Source organism: Augochlora pura, chromosome 4 (assembly GCF_028453695.1).
Source record: "Augochlora pura isolate Apur16 chromosome 4, APUR_v2.2.1, whole genome shotgun sequence".
NCBI lineage: Eukaryota > Metazoa > Arthropoda > Insecta > Hymenoptera > Halictidae > Augochlora > Augochlora pura.
In genome coordinates this window covers 27,127,166-27,140,491 of record NC_135775.1, presented here as the reverse complement: position 1 = coordinate 27,140,491, position 13,326 = coordinate 27,127,166, and the positions used below count along the sequence as shown (strand labels likewise).

At 53.1% G+C, this 13,326-nt stretch overlaps 1 protein-coding gene across 1 annotated transcript; it reads right to left on the bottom strand.

Annotated features, from left to right (window-relative positions):
• Positions 1–297: 297 nt before the first annotated feature.
• Positions 298–13,139, bottom strand: LOC144468778 (plasma kallikrein). The gene is made up of 10 exons (XM_078178485.1): positions 12,861–13,139; positions 5,536–6,059; positions 4,622–4,666; positions 3,147–3,398; positions 1,775–1,860; positions 1,596–1,681; positions 1,377–1,514; positions 1,167–1,303; positions 939–1,096; positions 298–853 (listed from the first exon to the last, which is right to left on the bottom strand). Exons 2-10 carry the CDS (start codon positions 6,050–6,052, stop codon positions 695–697), a joined length of 1,578 nt encoding a protein of 525 aa, XP_078034611.1. The 5' UTR covers positions 6,053–6,059; positions 12,861–13,139; the 3' UTR covers positions 298–694.
• Positions 13,140–13,326: the final 187 nt, after the last annotated feature.

Genomic DNA, 13,326 nt, shown 5'->3' with positions numbered 1-13,326 from the left:
CCCTGCCAGTTCCTTCCTTCCACCAACCATACGTGCACGTTATCTTTTCACAGCGATGCATGGCTCGCCGCGAAAATTAGCAGGAGCGAACAAAAACTTTCGATGGTTGACCGAGAACACCGGGGAGTTTGGAAAATCTAAAAGATGGCGGACCAAGGAGGATAGGGACAAGACCAACGCCTCGACGAAAAGCTAATGGAATCAAAATCGAAAATTTATCAAGCGCGAATATAAACAGATATCACACGCACTTAATTTACAAAATATTCACGTCGACGCGATACGGCCGATCGAGGCGACGCGAGTGTTCGCCGCTCGAACGCTTCTCGGTGATCACGGATAAATACAACAATTTACATACACACGCGTCGCATCAGCGATACGTATTTGCAAGTATATAGATTAGAATCGATTCGCGACATTACCGACGCACTTTATACAAAATAAAAAGTCCCTTTCAGGCGATTCTCTCTCTCTCTCTCTCTCTCAATATCAGTCCGTTTGACTTGGTATTTACATCGAGTGCAAAATGGCCGAATTCTTAGCAAGCAGCCAGACGCCAGATCCGTCGGATCTCCATAGATCCGCTCGCGTTGGAGACCGGTGTCCAGTACCGTGTCGGAAACTTTGTTTCATGCAAAGTATCCCCCAACCGCACAGAGAACAGCGTCCACTTTCGACGGATCGATTCCGGCTACGAGTTGATCACGTAGGTGATCCAGTCGACGGTCTTCGCCACCCGATGATAGATCCCTGGTTGGCCCGGTTGGGCGCAGGAGTAGCCGGCCGATACGATGCCGATCAGGTACCAGCGACCCGTCTTCTCCAGCATCAGAGGCCCACCGCTGTCACCCTGAACGAGCAGACACCGATTCGTTAAGAAAATGTTGGACGATCGCCAAAGCGATGAGGTCGGTCATCCCTAAAAACCGAATCACCTGACAAGAGTCCTTGCCACCTCCGCGGTAGCCAGCGCACATCATCTCGTCGTAAATGACAACGTTGATGCCGTTGGACCGATGCCACCTCTCGCAGACCCGATTGTCTATCACAGGTACGTCGACGGCTTGCAGCGTCTTCGGACGCAGCCTCGATCCTGTTTAATCGAACGCGGTTAGCCCACGACTTTAATTAATAATCCTAAATCAAGTTTTCGGTTCTCTTACCAGCCTGCAGGGCTCCCCATCCGGCAGCCCAACCGTACTGGCCGAGGAAATCCTCGTTCTTCTCGGGCAGGCAGATCGGCGCTATGTGAGGCATGTAGTGGACAGGCCGATCCAATCGCAAAACCGCCACGTCGAATCTGCGGAAACAAGGTTCATCTCGGTCATTCTGTCGATAAAATCGAAACATCGAATTCGTCGACCGTGTCTCACCTGTCGGCCTGGGGCGTGAACTTGAAGTAGGGGTGCACTCTGATCTCCCTGACCCCGAACGTGTAAGCCGGCAGCGTCTCGCTGGCAGAATTGACCACGTAGTCGCCCAATGTGACTTGAACTTGGCGTGCCGACGCTCTTGCAAGCGAAACAGACAAATTAGACGACCACCGCGAACGCAACACCGATCAGTGTTTAATTTGAACCCGATCTACTCACTTGGCGACGCAATGGCCAGCGGTGACAACGTGAAATCGATTGACGAGCGTGCCCCCGCATCGGCTGGACCCGATTCTGATGTATGCCTGAGAAATAGAAAACAGTTTCTCTATCGAATGCGCTCTTTGCGGTACCGTTCGAAAGCAAAATCGATCTCGATCGATCGTCGCGAGTCTGACCTGCCATGGGAAACTGCCGAAGCCTGCGTCGTCACCGCCGACGATCCTCCTCTGGGCAGTTTGCTTCGACGCGGGGATTCCGCAGCCTGCAATTACAATGGCGTAGACCCCCTCTTAAAATTAGCACACGTTCGCGGGCAGAGAGCACTTCCGAAAGAGTTAGTAACCGAGGAAATCGTACAGCCTTCGGATCCGATTCAATTCGATTCGTCTTTATCATCGAGCGTGTTGTTACGCTTCTGCCGGTTCTCGCGGAGCAAGCGTTAGTCTCGCGAGAAACAAATGGCCTCGTTCCTGAAATTGATGCCTCGTGTCAAAGCGGATCGTAGAAGAGACGCCGCGTTAATTAATTTGTCATTTTCTCGTCGATCGCGAACTCGAAGACCATTTGTTTCCGCCGACTTCGTATCACCGGAATTAGACTTGGAGTAATCCAGTGCCGACCTGTATGCGACAAGAAACGAAGAAATTCTCCTGGATTGCATCGAAAAGAAAAGTCGAGACTGGAACGAGTGTCGTCCACGATGTTGCAAGATACGATATGTACAAATTAATCGTCGTGGCTCCAGCCTCTTGATCGCGAGATAGAGATCCTGGGGACCGTTGCAGAAGATCGGAGGACGGTTTCCTCGAGAAAGAGGAACACCGGAAGTGGGGAGGACGCGCGTGAAACTTTTGGGGGACCCGGCTGAAACGTGCGGATCGGACTCGGTTGTTATCGCAGTCGTGCATGCAGGATTGGAATCGACGATTGCAAACGATCGGAACATTGTTGCGAAATCGGTGGGATCTCGTGAAAATGGGAAGACGAAGAGAAATGGAAAATGGAATTGGGCGATTGGAAAAGGGAGGCAAGGACGGCGGATAGGGAACGGTGCGCGTACTTTCATGCTTTGAAAGGTGCGAATAGAGAAAGTGGCAACGTCCGACGGCATGCTGAGGAAAGTGCGAGTACCGAGAGAGGCTGATTCGAAAGTGGAGAACGTTTCGGCATGCTGAGGAGAGCGCGAGTGTCGAATTTCAAGACGAGAAGTAACCAAGAGAAGCAACGACCGTCGCGCGTCGGGAGGAAGAAGAAAAAAAAGAAGAGGAAAAACAGGGAGCTCTTGTAATCCGAGGATCGGTAGCGAGAGGATCGAGCATGCTGATCGCTTGATCGTGTCGACAGCGAGGAGGGTGCGAAAGTGCTGAAAGACCCGAAAGACTCTAGAAGGAGAGAGCGAAACCGAAGAGTTGTTGAATTGTATTCTCGAGTTCAGGCTTGGCGAAGGTAAACGACAGCGACGGAAGAGGAGGCGGAAGAAGAGTAGAGTGTTTTGTGCTCATGCTAGTGCAAGAATGCGGATTGCATGCTTCAGTAGGAAGGACTTACGATCGTCGTTGGCGGTCTCCGTGTAACTGTCCAACGGAATCGGCTGAGACTGATCTCTAGGTGCCTCGATCAGGTTATAATCGGAGCTACCTTTCGGCTCTTGCCGCTGACAACAAGCGAACATAATGCCGCCGCAACTGCCGTCCAATAGGCCGGCCGACATCCAGCACATTAGAAAAAATTCGCAGGTTCGTCCGTCAGCGCACAACGAATCGTCACCCTTCCACAGCGGTCTGTTTTGTTGACGCGGCTCTGCACAAAACGGTCTAAACTGTTCTCTCTCTCTTTCTCTCTCGTCTCTTCTTTTCGTTCCAGGATGCAACGAAACCGCTAAAATGTCGAATTTACCCTCCTCTTCTTTCTTTGATTTTAACCGACCTTGTTTTCCGGCCGACTCGAGGCTACGATTACTCCAAGCCTAGCTTCGGGTGTCTCATAGTTAAGAGGATACGGTCGAGCAATCTCGGCAAAATGCAAGGCTTTCGCTACTGGCTGTCCCATTTAGATCGATCGAGCCTCGCTAACCGTAGCGCGATATTCAGGCACCGACGACGACGACGACGATATATCCACTATTACGCATTCCGGCAACAACGACCGGCGTCGCCGACGCTTTTATCAATTTGTTCCATCGCGTAGCCCAGTTACGTTTGATTTCGAAAGCGAAGCTACGACCGTGAGCGTGAGCGAATCGTTTTTAGGGGGGAAGCCGCGCAAACCCGACGACGGTTGCTGAAATCCTCGTCTCGTGGCAAATTGCAGAGGGAAGAAGCCGGGGTAATCGTCGCGTATCCTAAAAATTCGCCAATGCATAAAACTGCCGAGTGTACTAACAACTTCCTCGCACGGGTGCCATTAGCTCGAACACAGTTATCCGCGAATTGCTCGAGGGCAAAGTTAACTTTCGCCCAGCCTTTGCACGTTAATTAACGAAAACACAGGAGGGAACGGAGTCGAGTGATTTCAGCGTTTGCAAAACGGTCTTGGGGACGAAGTCGAATGGGACAGCCTGCACAGGTGCGAGAGAATCACGCGAACCGCAAACAGGAAGGTTCTCGCCCGTCTCGAATGCGGGCGTCGCGTCGCTTCGCGTCGACTCGAAAGAAACGGAAACGGAAACGGGACCGACTGTCACAATCGTTGCGACAGCGCTACCGCGCCGGCTAGGATATTGCGGTGGCCGGGCTCTGGCCTGCTTAATTTACGATTATCCGAGAGAAACGCGAAGTCGGGAGGCGCGATGCAACAACGCGGCGTGTGTTGCGCGCGTATCGGTTTCACTGGGCGCCGATTAGCGAAAGACCGGACGACCGGAGTACGGAGGCACGCTGCGAAACCGGGGCTTTCGACAGGTGCACGAGTCGTCGTCCTCGTCGTCGTCATTGTCATCGTCATCGTCGTCGTCATCGGTTCCACGCCGACCAAAATATTCCCCCGGACCCCGCGCTCTACCAACTGCTGGATGGGGAACGTACCTGACTCTAACCTAGGGTAATCGTCGAGCGTTTGCTTTCGGTGATCTGAAACAAGAAATCTCCCCTCAATCTCTCGGCCAGCGAAAAATTCGTCGGCGAAATATTTACGGCGCGATATACAACTTATCCGGCATTTAGAGGACGGTGAAATAATTCTGCTCCGGATAAGGGACAATGGAGTAAATCGTTTGGGAAACTGGTTGGGAACGATGACGAAAGCTGGGAATTACCTGGCCGATTATTGCCGGGACTCGGGGTGAATTACGTTGCTTTGCATAACGATTGCAACGCCGAGGAAGTTTATTCTATCGTTTTACGTTCGCCCGTTCGGTTTCTCACGCCGGCCGTTCCGGTTTCGGCTCTTGTTCCGGTTGCTTTATCCCGTTCGATTGCTCTCGGTGTTGCAACGTCTATGCACCGTGACGGACCCTCCAATGATTTTTCGTGAAACGGGACCAAAGAACGCGCGTCTTCTATTCGTCGATTCTCGAGAGCCGAGAGCGAACTCGTTTATTCTTCTACAATGCGTTCCTCGAATTAAATTGAACAAAGTGCGGAGCAAGTCTTGCAAAATTCCAATAACGATAATGGAACGTTCCCCACTGATTCTATTTTCCGCCGAGATTCCCGTGAAACGCGCTCATCTCGATTACACGAAAATGGCACGGCCAATTAAGAGAATGCTCCATTTACACGGAGAGCAAAGGGTTTATCCTCCCGGGTTAATCCCGGAGAGAAACGGTCATTTAATTTTGAAGACTCGCGACCCGGATCTGCATTCGTTTGCAACTCGTTATATCATACGCGTAAACTGCGACGGCACGTTGGAGGAGAGTTTCGAGTCGGATTCGCGAGAAACGAGGAAAGCGGAGGCAGAGAATGTCGATTCTGTTCTCGATCGAGGGTCGCGTTACCTCTGGCATCGTCCTCGAAGTCCGGCAGGTGGTTCGACTGCTGGAAGAAGGAGGGTGCGCTGCCACCCACGGGCGGTGGGAAGTCGTTGTCTCTGAAAATTAGTCGAGGCGTCCGATGGCCCATCACCGGCCGGCTGTACTCGGAGACGGGGCTCCGCCACAGCGATTTCTGCTGCCTCCACGAAGGGAACCGCAACCCGGGTGGCACGCCGACGTTCCTCCCCGTCGGAGGGCCGCTGCCTTCGAAGACATAGCCGCCCGGGCCGCCCGGGCCGCTCGGGAACCGAACGTAGCGACGCCTCCTCGTCGAGCTCGACGGCTCCGTCCGATTCGAAGAGGTCTCCTCGGCTTCGATCTCGGTCTCGGTCTCGGTCTCGGTCTCGATCGAGGCGAACAACGTTTCCGGTCTGCTCAACGGGGAACCGGTGACCAGTTCCGTTTGACTGGTGGCGCGGCTCGAGGAGATCACAAACACTATTCCCAGTAGCAACCATTGGCTGGATCTCGCTGCACCCATCGTTTCCCTGAAAACGAATCGTGCTATATCATACCGTGTCATTTGTGCTATCGAAATTTCGAAATTCTAAGGATATCTTAAGGCGAATTCGAGATCTGTCGAGACTCGGTAGATCGATGCTATTATCGTATTCGAATGACCGTGTCGTTCGTGACGCGACCCATCGCTTTTCCAACGCCTCGCCAGCCGCTGTTCAACCGTTCCGCCGTCCCGGTTTCCCAATTAACGCGCGCGAGTTGGCCGAACGTCGGACTCAATGCCGCGTGTCGACAGAATAAACAGAGCAAACGCAGATGCTGCGGATAAGTAGCGACCGCGCCGCTCCCTCTCTCTCTCTCTCTCTCTCCATCCAATCGCAATTGTTTACGCGAGATGTTTAGTCCCTCTTTCTTGGGCCGATCTTTCTTGGCGGACAACGTCGGCGCCCGATTTCTATCGCGATCCATGGACATTTTCACCGCGATCTCGGTGTTCACGCGACGCTCGCTGACCGCTCCCCCGATCCTCCGGGTCGTTAGCTACGATTTTCAGCAGAAGAATAAAGCTGCGCCTGAAAACGTCGCGTGATCGAGCCAAACGAGCCACGGAACACGCAGAGGATCGAGTCAGCAGCGCCGACACGAATCCTTCTTTTTTCTGTGGCAACGTTGACGATGGATCACGCGACGAATCGTGATCTACTCGGTCGTTACGACGATTTTTCACTTTCGCGAGCGAATCCGGCGAAGCTCGCGACGACGCCTTGGCTACTTCGAAGCCTGGCAGAACCGATTTCTCGACTGCCCCCGTCTTTTCGCTTCGATCTCGATCATCGCCGTTGCATCGGAACCGGAGCAGCCTGCGTCCACGGATTGGACGAGAGCCGAATTTCCAGGGTCTCGCGATCGGTGAAACGAGTTTTAACAAGATCGTTGCGTTCCTGCCGACTGGCTTTTATATCGTATCGGTTCAGCGATAGTCGTGGCGAACATTTTGAAATCGATTATGCAACGAGCGTTTTAATGGTTCGGGTTGTTCGCCGTTTTTTAGCGCGTTCGAAAGCAACGCTGCACCGTTCGATCTGTTCGTTATCGTTATTTCTTGAATCGACCGGAATCGGTGACTGAAAGCTTGTCGCGAAGAAATTCCAAGACACCCCCCACCGCCGCCCAGCGTCCGTATAGAGTGGCATAAAGGTCAGCCTCCGATCGAGTTGGAAGAAAGTATTTCCACTGGATCGCGAAAACTGCTCGTACTCGTACCTGTCCAGAACCAGGTTCGCCTAAACGCTTTTCACGGTCACCGAGAGGAATCCTGCCCGAATGGCCGGAATATTTTCCAGGTGGGAACTGGTTTTCCCACTTTCTCTCCGGTCGTGAAACTCCAGCCCACGGTGCTCGTAGACATTTTACGCGCGCGTCATCGTAGAAAAGCCGATCGTAAAATCTCTCGGTTATGACATCCGACGAACGCTCGTCCATCGATATTACCGCCGTCGTCGTTCCCCGTCATTTCGAGGCGTCAAATAACTCCGGCGGTTCTCGCAAAATTGATATTATTAAATGTTTCTACGGAAATCTCTCTGTCCGGTAGACAATTTGACAATTTGATCGATCCCAGTCCACTCGTTCCCAAGAACTTTGGGAATCGATTTCCAAGATGATCCGACGCGTCTTGAAACCGCAGACGCGACGAGGACTCTCGATCTTTAAACGATCCTGCCTGTCTTTTTTCCGCGGGGATTTAGAATCCATTACGAAACCGACGCAGACCCCGGGGGCCGTTAGACGGTTAAATTGTCCTGAACGTGGTCGAAGCATCGATCGATGCGGTTGGCCGCGAGAGCATAAAACTCGCGCGACGTTTTCACTCCTCCTCGCCGATAATTGGTCGACGAGGATGCTGTCTCGTTTCGTCTCGTTTCGCCTCGTCCCGGCGCCAATGCCGATGTCCGCCGGCATAATCGGACAGAGAGTGTGGCCTTTGGTTCCGAGTTCCGAGTTCCGGGTTCTGCCGAGCTCTTTTTACTTTCACCCGTTACGGGGCGACGCGTGACGCAAACAACACGTCCGTCCAGTCGTCCGAAAAGAAGATGGACGGAGATCGTCCCGGGGAAATCGAAGACCCTGGATCCGCGGAGCATCCTTCCGGGTTCCCCTTTCGCGGGCGACGCGCGCCGTGTAGATTTCTAGTAGAAAGAAACCGTCTCGTATTTCGCAACCGTGCGTGTCACAGTTTACGCTGAGATTAAATGCGGATCAAAAGTCACGCTCTCGGAGAAAATCGAATCGGGCGTCGGCTTTGAAATTTCTGGCGCAACGCGGCCGCGATCGAAAATGAATTCGTCCAGCCCCGACAAGGATCGGTGAATCGAACGTCCTTGCAGTTTGCAGCGAGCGTCGCGGCGGCGGCGAGTGAACGGTTCGATGTGTTAGTAGGTCATTGGCTCTGTCATGTAGATCCAGCAGAAGTGAAAGTGCACCTCTTGCATCTCCACGACAGTGTGAAGTTCACGTTCACGCTACCGATTCCGATTCCGATGCCGATGCCGATGCCGATGTCGACCGGCTCCGCGCCGAAAGTTACGAACAGTCGCCGCTCCTTCTTCCCTCTTTCCCTCGTCCGCTGGAAACCGCCGATAACCATCGACATCATGGGAAATCGCGGAAACCTCCTCTGTGTCGTCCATTGTGTGCAAATATCGGATCCCGTGCGCGAATAGAGAATATGGAAAATGTAGCAGGTTTCTACCGGACTGGTCGACACCTGCGCAACCGCGCACGGCACGCCGGGACAAATAGAATGAAACAGCCGAAGGAGAAAAAAAAAAGAGAATTGTAAGAAAAGTGAAACGCGCGATCGATAAATCGCTTCGATGCCCGACCGAGTAACCGGATCTCGATCCGCCGGCGCTCTCGAGGCTTCCATCTCGCGATAATACGGTAATCGACGGTTTTGTCGGAACCGATTCTCGTATCCGTCGAAAAGGACTTCCTCCCGGTTCGGTTTATCTTTGCCCGAATAGAGCTCGAAGCAGACTGCGCATCCGTGCGCTAATTTATGTTCCCGGAGAAACGTTGCATAAAAGGCTGTTGCTCGCCCACGACGATATTGTCGCTTCCTCGGACGCGATACGAAAGGCGACGAGAAGGAGAAAAGGAGAGGATAATATCGCGAAAGAGAGGATCACGAAGAAGGCGGACGAACTTTCACCTTCCTCGTCTACGGCTAGAGTCACCCGACTCTATCGTGCACGGTGCCGATCCTCGAAAGTACAGAGTTTCTTCTCCCGTGTACACGGTACGCAGACATGTATACGGCTCGTACATAATTGTACCTTCGTTTCCCAGCTGTTCGTGAAAGCCCACGTGCGTCGCGAGCGTGTACAGCGTCGATCAAAGCGCCGGGACCGCCGAGTTTCGAACGACCGCTCTCGATCTCAATGTCGAGAAAATAGCAAACGTCGGGGGAGAGATTTTTTCGTCGCTGGTTCAATTTATTCGAGATAATAAAATGTATGTCTTTAAAAAAATTTTTAAAAAACGTTGCATGTCTTTTAAAGAAAGTCCCCACCCGATTCTCAATTTTCTATTCATCGGTTGAGGGCGAAAAGAATTCTTCTCACCGACGACACGCTTTGTTCCCAGAGCTTCGCGCGCGTGCTCTCGATCCTCCTCGATCCTGTTGGATCGCCGACTGGCGCCTCACGGCCCCGAAGCGTCGCGTCGCGTCGCTCGCATCCCGAACTCGCCGTCTGCGAATCGACATTTAAGAGCACGATCCATTACTTTCTCTGCAGCGCGCACGGGCGCCGTTTACTTTCGCCGAAAGCGAGCCGAGAAAAAGCCAAAATAAGAGGCGCGCGTGAAATTTTGTTTTCGTACGTGCCCTGGGTTCCAGTCACCGGGCAACCTTCTCCCCACCCCACCACCCCACCGACCCCGACCCCGACCCCTCTCGTCCACCGTCGACGAAACCAGGAAGCGACGAAATCTTTGGTAATCTCTGCGACGGGCCTCGACCGGTCGACAATTTATCAAAAACATCGTCGCGGGAGCCTATAACGCCTCGATGTCGCGTAGCTTTCTTCTCTTGAGATCGGCAAGTAAAATTCTCTCTCTCTCTCTCTCTCTCTCCTCTCTGTCCTTGCCGAGCGTCACACGAAATGCAATTTTCGTCACGGCGTTTAAGAATCGTGAAAATAAATTCCTTGGTCGTCGGCTCGATCGACGAGCAGAAAATAGTTGAGCAAGAGGGAAGTGCCATTGGTATTCATCGTCGATGGCCCCTAATGAGAATCGGGTAAGAGTTAATTGCTCGGCTGCGGAAGAAAGCGTTCGCTCGAGAACGGTGTTCGACAAACCAGGAACCAAGATGGCGTCCTCTGAAGCCGGAAACGCTCGGCGGACTCTCGTTTTTCATCCGACTTTCGATAAAAATACGTCGCCGGTCCTCTGACGCCTCCCGATACGGCGCGGACACGCGCGAGCATCGCGAAGCGGAGCGGAGCGGAGTTGGGCGAGCGGCGCGCCGCGCAACCTTTCCAAGTAAAACCGGTTCGAAGAAATCTGAACGTCACAGCTTCTGCTCTTTCTTCGTGGCCTTGAAAGAGCTACGCTTCTTCGCGGTCTAGTTCACCGATACCCTTTCGTGACGAACACTTTCCATTGTGTAACGAATATATAGTATATTTTTATGGTTTTCTGTGCTCGTCTGTCCTCGGCCAGCCGCGGTCGGTTCTCTTCCTCCTCCGCGCGTCCGTCTCCTCCGTCTTTCGAAAACTCCTCTGCATTCCACGGTGACCACACTGGCGGCGAGCGATTTCTGCGATTTCTGCGCGCGCACGCGAGCTGGGCCCCCGCGAGTTCGAGGGTCTCGCTCGAGCGCGGAACGCGATCCGCATTGTTACTTTCACGGAGAAATTAATTCGCTCGTAAACAGCGTAATCCCAGCGGCGGCGGGCGAGATGAAAATAAAGAAAAAGTGTGTCGGGATCGAGTAACGTGCTCCCCAGACCCGCTCGCAGAACCTACGCCGCCATGAATATTCATGAAGAACCGTGCGCTGCTCGGAAAGCTGACGATAACCCACTAAGTTACGTTCCAATGGCGTCCCGTGCTGTCCGACGTTCGCGACTCGCAACCATAAAGCACCAGAGTACATACTCCGAGTTTCACCGATTATTCGTTCGCGACGTTCAAACAGCCTCGTTCGAACTCCTTCGACCAACATAGTGTCCATTCGTAACTCTTTCTCGTCCAAAGCTATATACCTTCTTGTTCGTGCAAGGACAAAGTCCTTATCTTCGGCTTCCAGAGGATAACGAAAGATAAAGGGTGAGTCAGCCGTTTTACGCAACGCGCAAGCAACAAAACTGGGCCATCTGTGACTTTTTACTAAACGGTCGCGAATTACTCGGCTCGTTCTCGCCTAAACGTCGAATAACTCCGAACGATCGATCGATGGAGAAGATCGAGGAGAAAATGGCGCAGGAGTCTCTTCTGTCGGACGGTGTTACGTAAATCGGGAGGGGGTGGGGAGTGGTGGCGTTTAGGCAATCCGGGGAACGGTACCGAAGCGTGCATCCTTAATGGGTGTCCCCCTGGGCCGGCCGTCGTCTCGTTTTGGAACCGAACGGAAGTACTTTCACTGGCTACACGAGGCCGGAAAGTCGAAAGATTTCGATGGCCACGAGCCATCGTGAAATCTCACTTTTTCTCCGGCCAACAACGGATCGGATCATCTTGCCCGGAGAAACGAGCATCTCCTCGGCGATCTCGATATCCTCCCGCGAAACACCGAGGAAACTTTTTAAAGGAGACTGGGTCTCCTCGAGCCGATCGAACGGAAATGCTCGGACTGATTTTTAGCGGCGACTCGTTTGTTCGAGATAGCTGGATATCGGTGGATAACGGCGCCGCCTCGAGCTCTTCGGCCTCTAGCGTCTTTTCAGTTCCAACCTGATTTCGTGAGCTTCGATCTAGTGGCTATCGAGTTGGAAATTAGGCTCGAATAACCCAGAAATTGCGCCAGTCGCAACGCGTTTCGTCCAGCAATTTCGTCCGATCCTCGGAAACGCTCGGTCATTAAAATCCCTAGGTTCTTCGTTTAGCCGTGTTGGCAACAGGGACAGGTGGCCGAGGAGAGGACGACGGGCTTTCTTTCAAAAGCTGATCCAGACCTTCTCACTTTCACTCGATCTTTCCGATCATCGTCCGACCGTTGTTTTGCTTCTGCGTGCCTCGTCGTGACTCGCCCGTCGTTCAATTATCCGTTCTGCTCGCGATCCATTCATTTGCCGAGACGGTCCATTAAATTTTCACTCGCCTTCGCCTCGTTAGAAAATGATAATTGGACGATCTTGGTGGATCTTGTGCCCGCGTCTATTTCGAATTCGTGGCGTTGCGATTCAAACGCGTATAGCAGTCGGAGAAATGTTCCATTTCGAAGAGGACCATCTATTGTCCAACAATTGATAAGAAGTGGACATTCGACAGCGAAACAGCCCTCTCTCTCTCTCTCTCTCTCTCCGCGAGAACGGCGCGAACGTGAACGGAACTTTGCCGCGAAGAAGCCGATTAATGCTGCCTCTCGAACTAATTAGATTTCTACGCGTTTCTTTCGCGAACTGTATCGCGACAATCTCCCCACGGTCGGAATAAATTGGCCGCGTGAACGACCGCGATGAAACTCGATCTGATGAACGGAAGAAAGCAAACAACTCGCAGACATTCGAAGCTGCAGATCGTTTCGGCCGATCTAAAGCGGCGCGGACTCGTTTCCCGTTTCCCGTTTCCCGTTTCCTGTAACGCAGAAGAGTTCGACTTACCGATCTCTCCGACCGAAACAACCCTTTGGCAACGATCGTCTCTCAGCGTCCCTGCGTCTCCTCGGGGTTAACTCGCACGGATCCGTCCGCTCTTCTTCTGCCACGTTTTCTGCCAAGCCTACGGTGAACAGTCCTCACCACCATAACACAACAATGTCGACGAAGCTGTGTCGCGTCCGTAGCCCGGTTCAGCACACGGATGATCGGTCACTCGCGCGGCCACGACCCATCGATCGCGCGACGTCTTCGATCTGGTCCCGGTGGTCTGCCTCCGCGCTGCCTCCGATGCTTCACGGTCACCGGGACTTCCTCATGGTCCCCGCGACGACTAGACACGACTCTCTCTCTCGGACACCGTATCCTCCCGGGCCAGCTGGGGCGGACTGTTCTCGCGGACGATCGAAGCGAAACGATTTTTCAAAGTCGCGTCGATGCCGTCCCGATGCGAGCGGTGGTTTCTTCGAGC